Raw genomic sequence first — 19,218 nt, forward strand, 5'->3', positions numbered from 1 at the left:
ATATATATATATATATATATATATAGAGAGAGAGATATATATATATATATATATATATATATATATATATTTATTATGTGTGTGTATTTGTTCCCCCTAACATCGCTTAGAAACCGATGTTGGTGTGTTTACATCCATGTAACTTAGCGGTTCGGCAGAAGATATCAATAGAATAAGCACCAGGCTTACAAAGAATAACTCCAGGGGTCGATTTCTTCAACTAAAAGGCGGTGCTCTAACAAGGCCACACTCAAATGACTGAAACAAGTAACAGAGTAATATATATGTGTGTGTGTGTGTCTGTGTATGTGTGTGTGTGCGCGCGCATATATATGGATATATATATATATATATGAATATATATACATGTGTGTCTGTGTGTGTGTGTGTGTCTGCTTGTACCCCCATCATTGCTTGACAACCAATGTTGCTGCGTTTACGTTCCCATAACTCAGCAATTCGGCAAAAGACACTGATAGAATAGGTACTAGGATTACAAAGAATAAATTCTGAGGTCAATTTTTTCAACCAAAGGAGGTGCTCCAGCATGGTCGTAGTCACATGACTGAAAGAAGTAAAACAATAAAAAAACTATGCCATTTTAATCCCGACCAAAGCCAGGCATCTAGTAAATAATAAAAATCAACTTACCCATCAAAGCTTCAAAACAGTTGGCCATGGCGTGCTTGAGGTCTGATTCATAACATAGATCAGGGCCATGAGCATAGAGCATGAAATCCTGCAGGTGAAGTTTCTACAAAATATACAAATTGGCATAGTCCCTTAGCAGTCTCCATACCCATCATCATCAATACATTTGTCACTTTCACCAACACCACCAGCACCACTACTACCACCACCCTATCATTAGTGACCTTCAACACTACAACCATCTTTATACCATAATCATTTCCACCCACAAATATCTAAAGTACTGCTATCAGTAACATCATAACCCTCATTATCACCATCACTATCATCATCAGTCAAGATCATATCTTTATCATTAGCGTTATAATCATCATGATTGCCATCATCCATAAACAATCTACCAGAGTGCCCAGATCTCAAATTAGTTTTGCATCACAAATCTTCTCATTTTTCAATTCACTAAACTCTTCATGAGAGTGGTGGGGGACATTGATTCATAACTTCCAATTTTTGTCTGCCCTGAACTGCATACATATCATCCTTTAACAGATACTACTGATTATAAATAATCAAGAAGAAAACAGCAGCGATAGTGTTGGTGTTGGTACTAGCATTGGTAGAGGTGGTGATGATGACATGTTATCAACACTAACTATTGAGCCATCAAAATTAAATCAACAAGCCCACAGAGACACTCCTTGCATAACTCTTACAACAAAAATAAGTCAATTGAAAAATACAAACTTTTGCTAGAACAGCTAAATGTTGGTTTTGAACTATAGCTGCCCGATATGTTGTGAGACCACCTTCTTCTAAGCCTGGAAACATGAAGAATAAGTGGACGCTGCAAAAGAAAAAACACACAAAAGATTAATTCAGTGAAGCATATGAAGAAAAATTAAATTTCAATATAGTTTATGTTAGAATGGATGGCTGAGTAGAAAGAGCATCAGATAACCAGTGAAGAGATTTTTGTTCTGTATCTTGTCACCAAGTATGGCATTTTATCTGTGGTCAAGACTTCTAATAGAAAGACATGGATTCACCTACATATAAGTAAATAGGTACAACAGGTAAATGGTATAACTAACCCTAACTGTAACTATTGATTTATGACTGGTACTTCAGAGCAGTTAAACCTGCCTAGCTCTAAGTAGATTCCACAGGAGTGTACAATTCTTGGCTGTAAACAGATACTAAAGATTGGTATATTCCACTTAGTTGTAAGCAGGCTGAACTGGGGCTAAACAACAAAATCTCATTCTCTCTAGGTTCTCATTCATGTGTTTCTGAGATCAAATCCCATTAAGGCCAAGTTTCCTTTTTCATGTTTCTAATCACAATTCTACCCACTATGAAACTAGTTGTGATAGTTCAACATCCTATGTAAGACACATTTATCTTGTATTTTTTTTAAAGCTACAAAGCTGGTAAGAACAGCAACTATTTGGATCTATATGATTCAGAAAACAATTGGCATTTGTTGTGGTTTTTGCTATTTTTTAGTTTACTATATTGGCTAAACAAACTTCATTCAAATGTTTTATCAAATAGAAGTTGTTAGCTCTGTAACATATTGGATCAAAGCAGCACATGTTTTTCCAACAGATATTGACCCTGTTAAGAATGGGCATCAGCTGGGTATCACTCCTCTAGGAAGACATGGAAAGGTTATGAGCACTGCCTCAAAACAAAAACTATTTGGAAACTTTTTCCCAAGCAATTTGCATCTACAAGTCAGAGTGACAAAACCAATCTCTCTCTCTCTCTCTCTCACCCAATAAACTCTACACACAACATACTTTTACAGTGCTCCCACTGCACACAGCATCAGACTTTGGTACCTGCTTACAGTTAAATGGGTTGGACAAATAAGAGTTAATTATGAAACCACTGTCCCTTCGGCTATCAGCCTAATATACTATTGACTCTTATTGTCTGCAATAATTTTAACACCAAGTGTTGTGCAATGGAGTACCACACGAGATAATTCATTCTTCCTGGAATTGAATGTACTTGTGAGGGACACAACACAATACTGACCAAGATTTGACTCAGTGATCTTGCAGCTAACTGGCTGGCAGCCTGTCACCCCAACCAACTATGACCATCAACTATGACACTCTAAAAACAATGCATGAAAATTGATAGTTTACCTTGATAGGAATTCAACAACAGCATCACCCAGGAACTCCATCCTTTCATTATGAGGTATTTCAGAAGATGTTTCTTCTTTGTGTCCCATCCGGGACATGATGTCAATGAGAATATTGATGCCTGGTCAAAGGAGAAATGTAGAGCAGTTATAAGAAGAGTTTGTGCCAGAGACAGAAAGATGAATACGAATTTTGAGAGAGAATGTAAAATGAAGTTTTCTATATCATCATCATCATCATCACCATCATTTAACATCTGTTGTCCATGCTGGCATGGGTTGGACGGTTTGACTGGGCTGACACGCTGGAAGGCTGCACCAGGCCCCAGTCTGATTTGACATGGTTTTCTACAGCTGGATGCCCTTCCTAATGCCAACCATTCTGAGAGTGTAAAGAGTGCTTTTACATGCCACCAGCACAGGTGCCATTTGTGTGACACTGGTATCAGCCATGATTGCAATTTTGCCCGGCTTGATGGATCTTCTTCTCAAGCACAACATAATGCCAAAGGTCTTGGTCATTGCCTCTATGAGGCCCATCACTTGAAAGGAACTCAGCCACCTACCTCGCCTCCGTGAGGTCCAGAATTTATCAGTGTAACTGAGAATCATCATCCAGACTGATGTAAATCTTCCATGCTAGACGTCCCAATCAAGCAGTGAGACATGAATGTCTTGTATGGGTTTTAGTCACATTAGTCTTACCCTAGCTGAAATATCTCATCTCCATATGCTACAACTGCAAATGAGAACACTCATTCATTAACTGAATTGGTTGATCTTGGTCATTGACAGTTTGCTGTCAGACAAACATAACTGAGAATAAGCTAGCTAATTCAATAAGAACTAGTCAAATACTGGAGTTGATTTAACCAAATATACACCCCACCCTAACCACTTACAAAATTTCTGGTGCAGATATAAGAAATCATTAAGGAAGAGGGCAACAAGTTTAAAAAAAAATTCTAAGAGGCCAGGAAAATGCCTAGCAATGTTTAGTTATGTGTCTTTCTTTACAATTCAATTTTAAAGTCAACTTTATTTTGCATCCAAACACAGTTGATAAAATAAGTACTATCAACATAACGTGACAGACTCAATCAGCTATACTTCTCCCCTTCACATTTATAGCCATGTACTAATGTTATAAATCCTTGATTTATCTGAGAGCTTAAATCCCAACAAGACTTACTGTGTTTTTCCTCCTTCTTGGATCAATAAAATAAGGTAGCAGTGAAGTATTGAATCAATTTAATTAACTAAACCCCTCCACTAAATTTGTGGTCGTATGTTTATGTTAGAAATCATTATTATTACTGAAAGGAGAGTTGTAAATCAGCAATGATTGAGCATCAGACAAAAGGCTTTACAGTAATTAGTTTCATCCATTTTATATTCCAAGTTCAATTCCTGCCAGAGTCAATTTTACTTCTCAAAAGTACTGGTAAAATACAGAGTCAGTCTCATAAGAATATAATCTCTCCCCAACAAATATTGACCTTAACATGCTACATGAAGACAATATCTATAGGGGTTTTGACAATATCAAAAGAGTTTTTTCACAAAAGAAATTTCTAAGCTACATTTATGTATTTATTTTGCAATATTCTTGATGTAAAATCATGTGCTGAAATAGATATTGTTATATTTGGGGATGGTCATCTTTTGCCAATTAAGCACATTAGCTTTATTATTATTATTATTATTATTATTATTAAGGCGGTGAGCTGACAGAATCATTAGCACACCAGGCGAAATGTTTAGTGGCATTTCACCCATCTTTACGTTCTGAGCTCAAATTCCGCTGAAGTGAACTTTGTCTTTCATCCTTTCAGGGTTGATAAATTAAGTACCAGCAAAACACTGGAGCCAATGTAATTGACTAGTTCCCTCCCCACAAATGTCAATCCTTGAGCCTTTAGTAGAAAGGATTATTATTATTATTATTATTATTATTATTATCATTATTATTATTGTTAGTTTAGACACACATACAGATACAGGTATAAACACATGCACAGATAGGGATACATGCCACAGAAAGGCAAAATAGAATAGACAAGAGCAGAGAGAAGAGGAAACACAAGGAACAGAAAGCTGAAGAGGTCACAGAATGAATAACATAAGAGCTCTGATAAATAACCTAATAATAATAATAATAAAGCTAAAATGAAGATCTAATAAATAGTCCATGTGTTTAATTGGCAACAGATGACCATCCCCAAATAAAACCAATTTCTAAGTGTTAACTTCAAAAGTCTAGAAAAGGTTAATATTCCACAGACCTCTTTTTCTTGTATGAACATAATGTATTTTACGGTCTCCATATTCCACTTGACGTGAGCCACAGTTGGTCAATGAGTTACGAGCGTGGTCAGGGTTGGTGCCATAGTTCACTCGATAAGAGGTGTGCGTGAGTGCCAACTGGAAGACAGAGAGAAATGTGTGAAAAAGAGTGCAATAGAATGGTGAGAGTGCAGAGAGCAATACATATACAGAAAAAAGGAGAAAGGAAAGGGGGAATGAGAGATAGTAATGAAATAAGAGTGTTAGAACTCTAACACATTTGGCATTAGGAAGGGCATCCAGCTGTAGAAACCATGCCAAATCAGATTGGAACCTGATGCAGCTCTCCAGCTTGCTAGTTTCAGTCAAACTGTCTAACCCATGCCAGCATGGAAAGCAGATGCTAAATGATGAGAACAACTCAGAGGTGGAGTGTAGAATTGAGTGTTAACTGATAAGAGAGAGATCGAATTGAGTGCTAACTATATGAGAGAGAGATCAAATCTTCCTCAAGAACATCACGAAACAACAGAGAATCATCATTATTATTCTACATCTGTTTCTCTTTGCTTGTATGTGTCCAATCCATTAGTCTAACATGTCCCTTCCATATTTCTCAATTAATGCAAGTTATGTGAAATACCATATAACAGATTCCAGATCTTTCAATGGTTTCTCAGCAATAATATTTCTAATTCTTGTACTCATTAGTATGCAAGTTGCTGTTGTTAATGTTATTTATCCCACCAATCAGCGCTAATCAAGCAGATCTACAACCAAAAGCATTCAAAGCATTCCAGCTGCAACCATCTCGTTTCATTATTTAAGCATTTGCTTATTAAACATGTCCTACATATATTTTAAGACAGTAGGGAGAATTTAACTGTTACTTGTAGCACAGAGAGACTCCTTCAATGCACACAATGACTCGCTAGTAACATATGGCTATATCATAAAAGAGAAAAGACAAAGAAACAAAAGACATAACTCAAAATCAACCATCAAGATTTTTAAACTGCAGAATGTTATAATCTGTTCATACAGAGGTTGTAAAACAAAGAAATAAGCTACACCTACCTGTAGCAGACTGCGGTCACTAAATTTATAGCCTAAATAACCTTCAAGAATGGCCAAAGACTTATGGAATCGTAGGTGACATAATAAAACAGGTAATAACATCACATGCTGAAAAGAAAGGAAAAAGAATAGTTTTTTATAAGTCAATTCATACTTTTTATTATACTTATGATGATGATTTAACAAAGTAAGGTATTGGAGTGGTAAAATGGATAAAGGTGCCAAACAAAATGCTTTGTGGTATTTAGATATATCCTTTTATGTTCTGAGTTCAAATCTCTCTCAGCCATATTCACTTTTCATTTGTCTGGTGAGTTAACAATTAAGTACCATGGATGGGTCTCATGGAAGAGGGAGAAGACATTGGACGAGGTACTGAAGGACAACCTTAGGATGCTGAACCTTTCAGACATGATGACAAATGACTAAGATACCAGACACCTTGCTGAACTCAAGAAGACCTGTCCACCACAGCAGAAGTGTTAAGGCCACTCCCCTTGGTGAAGAGCATTAACCTGCAAAAGTCCTGTGGTAACACATAAAAAGCACTTGTGTTGGTGCCACGTAAACGTGCTCATGCCGGTGCCATGTTACAAGCACCCAGCACACACTGTAAAGTGATTGGCATTAAGAAGGGCATCCAGCTGTAGAAGCCAAGCGAAATCAGATTGGAACCTGGTGCAGTTTTCCAGCTTGCCAGTTCTGGTCAAGCCATCCAACCCATGCCAGCATGGAAAACGGACGTTAAGGGATGAGAATGCTGATGTTCCAAACAAAATGCTTTATGGTATTTAGATACATCCTTTTATGCCCTGAGTTCAAATCCCTCTCAGTGATCTTCACTTTTCATTTGTCTGGTGAGTCAACAATTAAGTACCACAAATATACTGGATCACATGAAGTAAGAGCTGATAGCACATACCTGACACACATCAGACTTGATACCAGTTCGGATAAAACCTTCACTGCTGATTTCCACAGTCACTTCTCTTTTCATTGTACTGAAAAATAAAGAGGACTTGCTTAATAATTATTAACACTAACCACCATAAAGATTTCTTTTTGCTTTTGTTTTATTTTCATTCTATGCTATCAGCTTTGCTACAAAAAGTTGCTAGCTTCTCACTCAACTATTCTCCATTCCTAGGAAAACAGATGCTGCAAGAAAGCCTTCATCACCCTTTCCACGGTACAACAAAGCCAATTCCCAAAGCTAGAAAAAGAAAGAGAGAAGCAGAGGGAAAGAAGAAACGACTCTAATACCTGACTAATATTTTATTAGTGATGCCTTGAAGGACAAAGTTGATTTAGGAAGGGTCTAAGCATAGAGCACAGAAAGCCAAAACAAATCCTGAAAACCAATCTGTCCAATGCTCTGACATTATCAATTCCCTGACTACCCACTGCAAGCTACCAAACTATTAATACTACTACCATGATCACTGTAAGTACTACTGTAACCACTGTAAACCACCAAACTATTATTAACATGTCAATACTTTAAACCACAAAACAATTCTCAGTGATGTGTATTCTAATTTTTAAAACAGGTATGCTGTGTCCCTACTTGCTGTGAGAGGCGGCTAACAGATCTGGCATAAAGAAGAGTCTTTGGCCATACAACATACTTAACACATGCCAGCATGAAAAAGCAGATAAATGATGATGATAATGGTGGTGGTGGTGGTGGTTGTGGTGGTGGTGGTGTTTTTGTTGATGATGATGATGATGTAACCATTATAAACTACCACACTGGCCAACAACTTTAATTCACCACTACACCTTAACCTTTGACACATCAACTAATACTATAAAAAAGAGACAACTACATCACTATAGTTGCTGCTACGACTATCATAACATCCCTACAGTCGCTGCCATGCACCACATCCACCATTACACAACCGCTGCCAACATCACACCACCACACCCATCATCATACACCCACAGAGCCCATCATCTGGCCCTTCATCTTTTGCCCCAAGATAAGTAAAAATAGAATTGAAATAAAACTGAAATTTTCAAAAACCTCCAAGGGGTAAATCTAACTCACCTTTTGAGTCGCAACTGTTGCAGAAATTCTTCCTTCATCTGTAATTTGTTCTTATCTGCATATGTTACTTTTGGTTTGCTCGTTAGCAGGTGTTTATACTTCACATATTGTTTCCAGGCTTTCTGATAACTGTAGAATAAGAAAATGAAAGTATATTGTGAGAGAAATTGGGAGATGAACAAAGACATGCCAATAGAGCTACAGTTTTAACAATAAATATCTCAGGTGCCCAGATGTGTTCTCATTTCATTTTACACTCAAATTTAAATGATCTGTCATCTATCTGAGTGTCCATCTCATCAACTCAGAAATTTCTAGAGAAACAGTTTAATGCATTGAGGAGTGAATTCTGTCTTAGAAGAATGACAGGCAGCATTAACATGAGCATGGTTTGGACAAAGAATGTAATGAAAATAAAACTGTATTTAGTCTTATAATAAACAGTGTAATGAGAGTGTAATGGTCTGACTCTAACTTTATAATTGGAAAGCCAACCACTGTGGAAAAAAAAACATATCTTCATCATTAGTTTAATATATTTTCCATGTTGAAATGGGTTAGATAGGTATGCAAACAGCATATCTTCAGTTATCTAAATACTGAGTCACCTGTTTCATGAGTATACTTAGAATTAACCTCACCTTTATTGGTGAGCATACTCAGTACTGTATTAGTCAGCTTACTCAGAACTAACCTCACCTTTATTGGTGAGCATATTCGGAACTTAATTGGTCAGCATACTCAGAATTAACATCACCTTTATTGGTGCTCACTATATCTGACACCTCTTACCATTAGTTATTAATACATTTTCTCATTCATTCACATCACAAGTCTATCCATATCAATTACTTCATCTTTCCTGTAAACAGCAACTGATGTCCTCAATGCCAAGTAATCTTTCCAACTCATTTGTACTCAGCCTTTTGTGTAAATTTACACTGCACACTTATGAAATTATAGTTAACTCATTTCTCTCCAATGCTTATAGTTATTCTAGGACTTATTCATGTCTCACCACCTTAAAACATTAGTTCATTCTGACAATATGCAAAATTGTCAAAAACTTTTTTTAATTTAAAAAAATTGTTACAGAGCTTGTGAAAAGGAGAGATTTAAGAAGATATGGAACAGGACAGTGAAGGACTTTCAGATCTTGAGCCTCACAGACGAGAATGCAGGGAATGATATGATTGGCAATTTACTGTGCTTGGGGAAACCTGCTCATCTAGGCAAAAATTGGGTCTTAGAGGCATGTCTGTACCCCAGCACACAATCTGTCCCTGACAAGTCTCTCCCCAGCATTTCATCTTCCTAACACCCTGCCCTCCACCTATGTTCACCAGATTGTACCACTTCACTTATATTCACCTTCCTCTAACTTGAGGGTGCACCCTGACATATCTTCACTTCCATCTTCTCTCTCTCTCTCTCTCTTCCCTTCTTTTTTCTTTTCTAACTGGGATGGTCATGGATCTCCTCTACAACAAGATACCTGTTTCAGTTCCTCTATCATACTTTAACCCCACTACCCATCACCTGCCACCTCCCTCAATACTACTCTCCCTTTCAGTTGAGGGGGGGATCTTGTTTTGTAAGATACTTGGTGACCTCACTGCTGCTGATGCCACATAAAAAGCACTCAGTACACTCTGTAAAGTGGCTGGTTTTAGGAAGGGCAACCTATCAACCATGCCAAAGCAAACGGCAGAGCTTGATGCAGTCTTCTGACTTGCCAGCTCCAGTCAAACTGTCCAACCAATGCCAGCGAGGAAAATGGATGTTAAATGATGACGATGATAAGTAGGATGGAGTAATAGAAGTAAAACAATAAAAATAAACAAATAAAGGAATTAAACTAAATTGGAGTTCAACAATAAAACTTCCCATCCCTCATAAAAACTACAATTTGATTAGACATAAGGAAAATTTTTAAGAATCATGATAATCCTTTCAACTACACACAAGAACAATTCTTGGAAAGAAGGGAAGAGGTCAAATAAATTGGCCCAACATATTAGTAGCACTCATTTTAGTGATCCCAAGAGGTATAAAAAGTTAATCAGCCCTGATGGGATTTGAACACAGAATGCATAAGGCATTTACCATTTCTTAATGAGAATAATTAATCACTTTTATTAACATGCTTTAGCTGATATTTGAAAAGTTGTTCATACTTAGGATCACCGGCATAACTGAGCTGTGCTGGACGTATACCAAAATGAATGATGAGAGGATAGGTGATCACATCTGGTTTTAACTGCTGCCGATCAAGTTGGTCAACACGGATAGAACTTGGTTTCTGAAACAGAATAGTTACACATCTAAAGTCTGTGTAGCAACTATGTGTTGGTCATGTTGCTTGATGTTATGTTAGATATTTGTGATGGCATAAGTATATTAAGGCTGTGATTTCAAAGTATGTGCGACAGTATTACAACTATTGTATGATACACACACAAACACATGTATGTATATATATATATATCTGTGTGTGTGTGTGTCTGTGTGTGTGTGTGTGTGTGTGTGTGTGTAATATATAGATATATTGGGTTGTCCGGAAAGTTCATGCTGATTTTTAAAGGAAAGAAAAAGGTCAATAAATACTTGCCATTACATTTTTAATCAACCAAATATGAACCATTTTGTTGCACAATGCGTCTCCATCTTTCCTTTAACTTGAAAATACCCTCTTCCCAGAATTGAGGTGGTTTCATGGCAAATAAGTCGAAAGGTAAGCTACTATAAATTGGCACGAACTTTCCGGACAACCCAATATATATAAACAATGAGTTTCTTTCACTTTCCACCTACCAAATCCACTCAAAAAACTTTGATTGGCCCAAGGTTATAGAACACACTAACCCATAGTACTGCACAGTGAGACTGACCTAAAATTATGTGGTTAGTAAGCAAGCTTCTTAATCACAAAGTCAAGCCTGCACCCATACAGACTCTATGGTCCCATATCAGGAATTGAACACGAGTTGTTTGTGTGAAAGCCAAGTGTTCTAACCACGAGACACTGCTAGTAATATTGACGGTCACTAACTAATAAATTTTCCTTCCCCCATATTTAATTCTAGTTAGTTTTTTAATGTTCCATGCACTAAATATATAAATACTAAATTCACTGTTTATAAACAATTCTATTTTCCTATACCAGCAAAGGTACAACCATATATAGTTAAATAGTGAATCTTTCAACATTAGTTTGGCAAGTATGCTGCAAGATATGCTTTGCTGAGGAGGAAAGAATAAAACTGAAACACTAGTCATTGGCATAATTATTTCAACTTCACTCTTTAATACTTAATGTAATGAATATCTTAACACTAACTTACCTAAAATTTTTCATGTTGATAGTGTCTTTGTATTAATTTATAATAATAATAATAATACTTTCTACTAAAGGCACAAGGCCTGAAATCTTGAGGGCAGTGGCAAGTCATTACATCAACCCCAATGCTCAACTGGTACTTATTTTATCAACCTCAAAAGGATGAAAGGCAAAGCTGTCCTCAGTGGAATTTGAACTCAGAACATAAAGTCAGACAAAATGCTTAGTGGCATTTTGTCCAGCATACTAACAATTCTGCCAGCTCATAGCTTTTATAATAACAACAACAACAATAATAATAATTAATAACACTACTAACCATTCCAGGTTTACTGACAATCATACCTCGAACTTCATCCACCAAGTTCTGCCACTCATTGTTGTCATATTTAAGAAGCTGAGCCAGTTCCGTCTCTTCCAGAAGAGGCTTGGAACTGCCCAACAAATACAACAGTACTTCATTCATTGACAAAATTTCTTTACCATTGTCTGCAACAGAATACAAAAAGAATACACACTAAATTTACAAAAAAAGAACATCAATAATTTCTTTCATAGGCACAAGGTCACAAATTAGGTGGAAGAAAGAATCAGTCAATGAAGGTGATCCCAGTGATGAAAGGCAAAGTTGACACCTGCAAGATATGAGCTCAGATAATAAAGAGTCAGAAGAAATACCACAATATATTTTGTCCAACACTCAAACAATTCTGCCAATCCACACCTTTGATAATGAGCACAAGGTCACAAATTTTGGGTGAGGGAACTGTGAATTATATCAACACTGTATTTGAGAGCTATTGTATTTTATCAACCCCTAAAAGATGAAAGGAAAAGTCATCCTCCACAAGACAGAATTCAAAATCAGAACATAAAGAGACACAACTAAATATTTCATATGATGTAATCCAATGCTCTATTGATTCTGTCACCCTACTGTGCTCATTTCTTTGAACGCCACAGGATGACAGATGGGACTGATGGTGGGTTACAAGCACAGCAGTGAGGTAACACAAAGATAACATTACAGCAGAAGACAGCTTCTCACACATACATGCTCTCATATATACACATGCTCACATACTCACAAAAAAATATCATAACTCTTTACTCTCTTTTACTTTTACTTGCTTCAGTCATTTGACTGTGGCCATGCTGGAGCACCGCTTTTAGTCGAGCAAATCGACCCCAGGACTTATTTGTAAGCCTAGTACTTATTCTATCGGTCTCTTTTGCCGAACTGCTAAGTTATGGGGACGTAAACACACCAGCATCGGTTGTCAAGCGATGTTGGGGGGACAAACACAGACACACAAACACATACACACACACATATATATATATATATATATATATATATATATACATATATACGACGGGCTTCTTTCAGTTTCCGTCTACTAAATCCACTCACAAGGCTTTGGTCGGCCCGAGGCTATAGTAGAAGACACTTGTCCGGAGTGCTAAGCAGTGGGACTGAACCCGGAACTATGTGGTTGGTAAGCAAGCTACTTACCACACACCCACTCCTACGCCTATCAAATCACAAATTACACTCTCTTCTTTCTCTGTTCCACAAAAAAAAAAGCAGCAACATCATCATCATCATCATCATTATCAATAACAAGAGGAGAAATCTGATAAAACAGTTGAGAAACAAAGGAAGCTGAGTAACTGCAAACTCACCTGGCAATTCGCGTGCAAACCGAGGCATAAGATGAAACCTACTACAACTGACTTCATTTCCAGGGCCTTTCCAGTCCAAATCTACAAGTTCTAGGATCTCATTAAAGAGGAAATGACACACTTGATCCAGGGACCGAACAGTGAAATTCTGCAGCACAAGAAAAATGAAATAAACAAAGAGAAACTGTAAAGAAACAGCTAATTTAGATTAAAATTTTTAAAATGCATTCATATTCAATGGTTACCTCATATTTGATGTAACCATTACTTTATCCAGTTTCAGAGTTGAGAGGAAGTAAACAACAATAACAAAAACCAGCTGTATTTGCTGCTTTTCTTCTTTTTTAAATATACATATTCTTTATTATATATACAGGTGTGGCTGTGTGGAAAGTAGCTTGCTTACCAACCACATTGTTCCAGGTTCAGTCCCACTGCATGGCACCTTGAGCAAGTGTCGTCTACTATAACCTCAGGCTGACCAAAGCCTTGTGAGTGGATTTGGTAGACGGAAACTGAAAGAAGCCCGTCGTATATTGTGTGTGTGTGTGTATTTGTCCCCCCAACATCACTTGACAACCAATGCTGGTATGTTTACATCCCTGTAACTTAGTGGATCAGCAAAAGTGACTGACAGAACAAGTACTAGGCTTACAAAGAATAAGTCCTGGGGTTGATTTGCTCGACTAAAGGCGGTACTCCAGCATGGCTGCAGTCGAATGACTGAAACAAAAGTGTAAAAGTGTAAAAGATAAAGAAGAGTGTGGTGCCCATAACGTTTGCAATCCTCCTTAGACTGGTTAGTTGTTCTACAGAAACTGGGTGGAGAGAGACCCCAAATGACAGATATGATTGTCAATGGCTGGTGCTATTACATCATTATCATCATCATTTAACGTCTGCCTTTCATGCTGGCATGGGTGGAACTACTATAATGTTGAAAAATACAACACTATCATGTAGGTGTGGAGTAGTATGAGTTTTCCTTTTTTGATACCTATGTATAAAGGGAAGTGAAAATAGATGGAGTAAAAAGAACATAATTTGGAAAGGGTTTTGTTGTGTCTGTGTGTGCATCAAACAGTTATATCCAGCAGTTTCTACTAAAGGCACCAAGGTCTGAAATCTTGAGGGCAGTGGCAAGTCATTACATCAACCCCAGTGCTCAACTGGTATTTTTTTTATCAACCCCAAAAGGAAGAAAGGCAAAGCTGACCTCAGTGGAATTTGAACTCAGAACCATTGGCTATATCTACCAGATTTATTGACCAAGTGTATCTTGAACCACTGCTTGCTAAAAAGAGCAGTTAAATTCAACTCAAACCATATCTTATCTTGCTAAAAACAGTAGTTAAATTCAACTCAAACCATATCTTATCTTCTTCAAAAAGAACACATTGAATACTACATTCTATGAAAATAGATAGAGTAATCATAGTTGGACTGCATTATCATAATACTGCTAGATCAGAGTTGGTTTAGAATTAAGCAATATCAACAAATAATTGTCTCAACTATTTTGATGCTTTCTTTTGGTTTTCAGTGCATACCAAGAGGGAATTAAAGTTGCTATAATGTTTTGATTTATCTGACAAACTATAAAAATAGCCGAGGCTCATCTGATTGATCTTGAGATTTAACACGATTAGTTAGCAAGCAAAAATTTGATATCAAAATATCTGATTTAATAATTCAATGTTTTCAAATCAAATTAGAATTGGTGAAGTAAATACCAGGGACATACTGGATACCAATTCCTAACAAATATAACAAGATAGCCTAGTGCCTAATCCAAAAGAAGTCTTCACAAAAAATGGGGATATAATGTTGAATCCCCTTTCTGTGACTATAGAGTTTTCTGAATTATGGGTCACCAGCTTGTTTGTGTATTATTGGATAATTTGATAAATAATATGAAGAATGTGCAAGACTGCATAAAAAAAGTGGTAGGTTTTGATAAAGACATAAAACAACATGGATGTCACATGAGAAAATTGGTATAAACAACAGTGAAGAAAAGTAATTGTTAAAAAATACAAAATAAACTCACCTCTGGCATTTTCTCCTCAAAAAAATGGATTGTGTATTCAATATTGAATCGGATCACTTTACAAACAGGAACCTAACAGAAAGTAGAATATGAGATCACAGATTTATCCAGTATATCTCATGAAACTACTACTTCTTTCAACAAATCCCTTCATCAAACATCACATACAATCTTTCACCTCAGAAGACATTATAATCTATCCATAACCTCTTCTTACATTAGTATTTTGCCTATCCCCACTTCTTACAACTTTCAATAATTTCCAACTACAAGAAAAGACAGTAGTGACACATCAGAATCAGCAAAAAACACGGATCTTGTTCAAAACGGGGGCACCAGTTTTCATTTATGTTTTATGTAGTGTTTTTGGTACCGAAAGACTTTCAAACTTCGTATACTTATCTATTTTGTGTTATAGAACAGAAAAAAATTTTTGTACTCGAATTTATTTCATGTAAAAAATTGTCTTATTTCGATAATTTCAACCAATCACTGACAAGTATTCAGCTGTTTACACTTACTCCTTTGGCAGTGTAAGCGGTGTAAAGCGTATTTAATCTCCATTACTTCTGACATTTTGCAGAGAGGGAACACACGTGTGTTCGTTTTCCCTAACCCTAACCCTAATTGACTTGCTCCTTCCCTCAAAAACCAGGCCTTGTGCCTATAATAGAAAGGTTTATTAGCTACTGCCAATATGCTTCAGCCATTTTTTGACAAGGAAATAATAATTTTATCACCGCCAGAATCGTTTGAGAATCGTTTGTTTACGTAGTCAGCACTTAATGTATTTGGCTGAATGGACGTCAGTCATTGGTTGAAATTACAGAAATACGACAACTTTAACATGAAATAACTTGCGATGTACGTTTTTTTGTTAAGAAGACTAAGAGAAAAAGATGTTTTATATGACACATTCTAGCAGTGTCCCAAGTTTCAAAGTGTTTCGTTAAGAAAATACTGGTGCCCCCGTTTTGAACAAGATCCAAAAACACTCCTACATACATAGTCAACCTGCTTAACAATTCAACCACAGTTTTTTTTTTTTCTCAATAAATATACCACATTATGTACAATAACAACATTACACACATTAGGCAACATACAATATTATGAGCTGACAACAGAGATGCCACATGGTCACCCAATATGCTACAAATAGCAGTCAAATTTCTCACAAAATCACATGCCACCATCTTAAAAAAAGGGGACACATTTGCTAATGCACTTCTACATAACTCTAAAAACAGGATGAACACTGCTGGATAAACTTCAGTCATAAATTTGTTCAGTCAGGATTGACCAGAAGCTAAACAACAACAACAAACAATACTAACGCATAACATTAATTGAAAGACAACACAACTTACGTTCTCTAACTGATAATGAGAAAGAAGAGAAAATCCTTCAAAGATATATTCATGATTATCATGCTCAATGATGGTGGGGTTTTTACTCTGAAAAGAAGGGAGACATATCAATTATTAAGACATCAACATCATCAATAATGAAAAGCAAAAGCCGAATAAGAATGGTGATAACGATAATAATAATTCTTTCTACTAAACGCAAAAGACCTGAAATTTTATTAGAGGGAGCAGTCAATTACACTGACCATAGTGCTCAACTGTTACTTTAAAGAGAAAGGGAGGAAGAATTGTTTATTGACATACAATTTCATTCAGCATGCAACTAACACATGGCTGTTGAATTTGCTGAAAACAGCAGCCAAAACTCCTACAAATTACACTCTACCATCTTATAAAAGCTATATATAATAATATAGTTCCTGATATACAAAAGATGGGATTAGTAGGTCTTACATCATAGTTTTGTTTGATTATGACTGAACTGGGAACACACAACAATAATAAATCCCTTTCTTTCCACTTCACCACCAGGTTCATTACTATGCACACATACATGCCAAGTACAGAAACATTTCCAGTTGTTTCAAACTAACAAGGCCACCACCCCAGACAATTTTACTTCCATTTCACTGAAATAATGTGTCCCAAAGCTAACCCCTATACTCACCAAACTTTTTCATTTTTCTCTCCCTTAACAGGAGTATAACCCAATTACTGGAAACATGCTATAGTGCATCACATTTCTAAAAAAGGCAACCTCCCTCGTCCTGCCAACTACCATCTTCTCACACACACTTCCACTATCAATAACAACTCTGACATTTCATCACCTATTGTTGCTATGGCAATTATATAAGTAGTCCTGTGTTCAAGTTTCACCAAAATAAGCTTTGCATGTCATCCTTCCAGAGTCAATAAATAAAGTACTAATTAAGGGCAGTGTACTAGCAGAATCCCACCCTGTCATAGGCTACTTGGGTGGCAAAATTAATCCATTACCTAAATCATTAGCTTGTCTTTGGGTGCCATTAACAGAGCCAAGCCTATTGCAAACATTCAAGTCAGGTCTCTGGTTAGAATATACTTTCCTTCCACCTCTGTCTTACTTGTAATGGGTCATGGCAACTGCCCTTCTTCCTAACTATGCATCATCATCATCATCCTTTAATATCTGTTTTCCATGCTGGCATGGGCCTGACAGGAGCTGATGAGCCAGAGGACTACGCCAAGTTCCAATGTCTGCTTTGGTATGGTTTCTATGATTTGATGCCTTTCCTAACACCAACCCCTTTACGGAGTGTACTGGGTGCTTTTTACATGGCAAATGCACAAGTGAAGTCACCAAGTAACTTGCAAAATAAGACCCCTCAAATGAGAGGTGCAGCATTGAGGGAGATGGCTTTATACCAAATAAGAGGTTAAGGTATGGTGGAGGGGTGTAAGTAGAAACATGTGTCTTGTGATAGATAGAGGAGATACATAGCTGGTTGTGGAAATGCATCAGAGTATCATCAGGAAGGTGAATATAAGAGAAGTGGCCCAGAGGATCCTACAGGGTGAACAGGTAGTAAAACTGTAAGAGTTGAAAGGAGAGTGGCAGACAGATAAGAGATGGGGATAAAGGTGAATGCAATGATTGATGAAACTATGAAAAAAAAATAAAAGAAACATAATACTCTCCATATACACATTCATTAAAAGATATAGACGTAGGAGTGGCTGTGTGGTAAGTAGCTTGCTTACGAACCACATGGTTCCGGGTTCAGTCCCACTGCGTGGCACCTTGGGCAAGTGTCTTCTACTATAGCCTCGGGCCGACCAAAGCCTTGTGAGTGGATTTGGTAGACGGAAACTGAAAGAAGCCCGTCGTATATATGTATATATGTATGTATGTGTGTATATGTTGTGTATCTGTGTTTGTCCCCGTAACTTAGCGGTTCGGCAAAAAGAGACCGATAGAATAAGTACTAGGCTTACAAAGAATAAGTCCTGGGGTCGATTTGATTCAACTAAAGGCAGTGCTCCAGCATGGCCGCAGTCAAATGACTGAAACAAGTAAAAGTATAAAAGAGTAAAAGAAAACACATTACTATGCAACATAATTATGCACTACACAGATACACATTAGAATACATACATACACACACAACCAACAATCCACACTACACAGTTACAAATAAAACCTAAAATTATATCAACAAGACTGAATGAAAAAAAAATAACAAAAGAAACCAGCAAAAGTGTACAAACCAAAAAATTTGTGGATGGTGACATGGTGATGTGATAATGGTATAACCTGTTGGCATTATTACTCTCTGAAACACATGGAATGATTTCCTGAAATGAAAGACAATACCAACATCATGATATCTCATTAACATAGCCATGAAGAAACATTTATCAATTTGGTCATTTGAAAATGAATTGCAGGAGCATGTTAATTTTTACAGCTCTTGCAGTCTTTCAATAAGAGTGTGTGTGTTTGTGTAAGAGAGAGAGAGAGAGAGAGACTGTGTGTGTATGTGTGTGTGTGTGTGTGTGTGTGTGTGT

General features: G+C 36.8%; 1 protein-coding gene across 2 annotated transcripts in view; it reads right to left on the reverse strand.

The window, feature by feature from the left end:
* The window catches only part of LOC106872087 (ribonuclease 3), a 62,602-nt gene that overhangs the window by 22,644 nt on the left and 20,740 nt on the right, over positions 1–19,218 (reverse strand). For both annotated transcript variants that reach the window (XM_014918946.2, XM_014918945.2), the window contains exons 9-21: positions 18,919–19,005; positions 16,669–16,755; positions 15,299–15,370; positions 13,249–13,396; positions 11,882–12,051; positions 10,400–10,524; positions 8,223–8,351; positions 7,092–7,170; positions 6,170–6,277; positions 5,092–5,230; positions 2,808–2,928; positions 1,396–1,495; positions 652–754 (exon numbers count right to left, since the gene is read on the reverse strand). In XM_014918946.2, the coding sequence (XP_014774432.1) occupies positions 652–754; positions 1,396–1,495; positions 2,808–2,928; positions 5,092–5,230; positions 6,170–6,277; positions 7,092–7,170; positions 8,223–8,351; positions 10,400–10,524; positions 11,882–12,051; positions 13,249–13,396; positions 15,299–15,370; positions 16,669–16,755; positions 18,919–19,005 (1,468 nt within the window). The remainder of the gene's footprint in view (positions 1–651; positions 755–1,395; positions 1,496–2,807; positions 2,929–5,091; positions 5,231–6,169; positions 6,278–7,091; positions 7,171–8,222; positions 8,352–10,399; positions 10,525–11,881; positions 12,052–13,248; positions 13,397–15,298; positions 15,371–16,668; positions 16,756–18,918; positions 19,006–19,218) is intronic.

Source organism: Octopus bimaculoides, chromosome 3 (assembly GCF_001194135.2).
Source record: "Octopus bimaculoides isolate UCB-OBI-ISO-001 chromosome 3, ASM119413v2, whole genome shotgun sequence".
NCBI lineage: Eukaryota > Metazoa > Mollusca > Cephalopoda > Octopoda > Octopodidae > Octopus > Octopus bimaculoides.